Here is a 914-nt window from a genome sequence, read left to right as displayed (position 1 = left end):
GACGATGCCGAAGCTGTAGACGTCGGCCATGGTGTAGTCAACGTCCTCGCCGACCTCGTCCTGGAGCACTTCGGGCGCGGTCCACGGCACGCTGCACACGAGGGCTTTGTCGCCTCCCTTGCCGATGGAGTCCTTGATCGCCGTGAGGCCAAAGTCGGAGACCTTGACGTTCCACTTGTTGTCGAGCAGCAGGTTGAGCGACTTGAGGTCGCGGTGCACGATGTCCGACGAGTGGAGGAAGTGCATGCCCTTGGCGGCCTGGAACGTCATCTTGAGCTTGAGCCCCATGGGCACCTCCGGCACGAGGTCGTTGTTGATCAGGTCGAACACGCTGCCCAGGGCCATGTACTCCATGACGATGCACAGGATGGGCGGCTTCTTGCAGGCGGCCATGAAGAGCACCACGTTGGGATGCCTCAACTTGCTCATGACCCGCATCTCCTGTACGAAGGCCTCCCGCTTCTCGCGGCTGTCGGTCGCGTTGCGGGGCAGCAGCTTGGCGGCCACCTCGGTGCCCTTCCACTTGGCCTTGTAGACCTCGCCGAACCCGCCGGCGCCCAGCAGATCGCCGAGCTCGAGCTCCTCAATGGGGATGTAGTAGTCGCCCTCACTCTCCTTGCCGCGGCGCATGGCGAGGAAGACGATCAGGACCACCAACAGTGCCAGGCACACAATGAGCACGACGACCGGCAGGGCGATGCCCAGGGCGAGACCCAGGACGGGCGACGAAGACGAATCCTGAGGAACGGGAGTCGACGGTGTCGCACAGGGACCCCACCAGCCCGCTTCGCACGAGCAGACGCCCTCGGTGCAGGTGCCGTGGTCGGAGCAGAGCAGGCCGTCCTCGGTCACGCAGCCGTAGAGCTGGCTCACGTGAACGCCCTCACAGGTGACGCTGGCGAGCTTCTTGAAGA

The 914-nt window shown here is 64.2% G+C and overlaps 1 protein-coding gene across 1 annotated transcript in view; it reads right to left on the bottom strand.

Moving 5' to 3' along the window:
- ACA1_003220 (Serine/threonine kinase) overlaps positions 1-914 on the bottom strand; it is a gene marked incomplete at both ends in the record, with an annotated part of 4786 nt that overhangs the window by 1840 nt on the left and 2032 nt on the right. Inside the window, one exon of the mRNA XM_004337942.1 lies at positions 4-895. Within this exon, the coding sequence (XP_004337990.1) occupies positions 4-895 (892 nt within the window). The remainder of the gene's footprint in view (positions 1-3; positions 896-914) is intronic.

Source organism: Acanthamoeba castellanii, assembly GCF_000313135.1.
Source record: "Acanthamoeba castellanii str. Neff unplaced genomic scaffold scf7180000082964, whole genome shotgun sequence".
Lineage (NCBI taxonomy): Eukaryota > Discosea > Longamoebia > Acanthamoebidae > Acanthamoeba > Acanthamoeba castellanii.
Note: the sequence above shows the minus strand (reverse complement) of the source record. Positions and strands in the feature narration are given on the sequence as shown.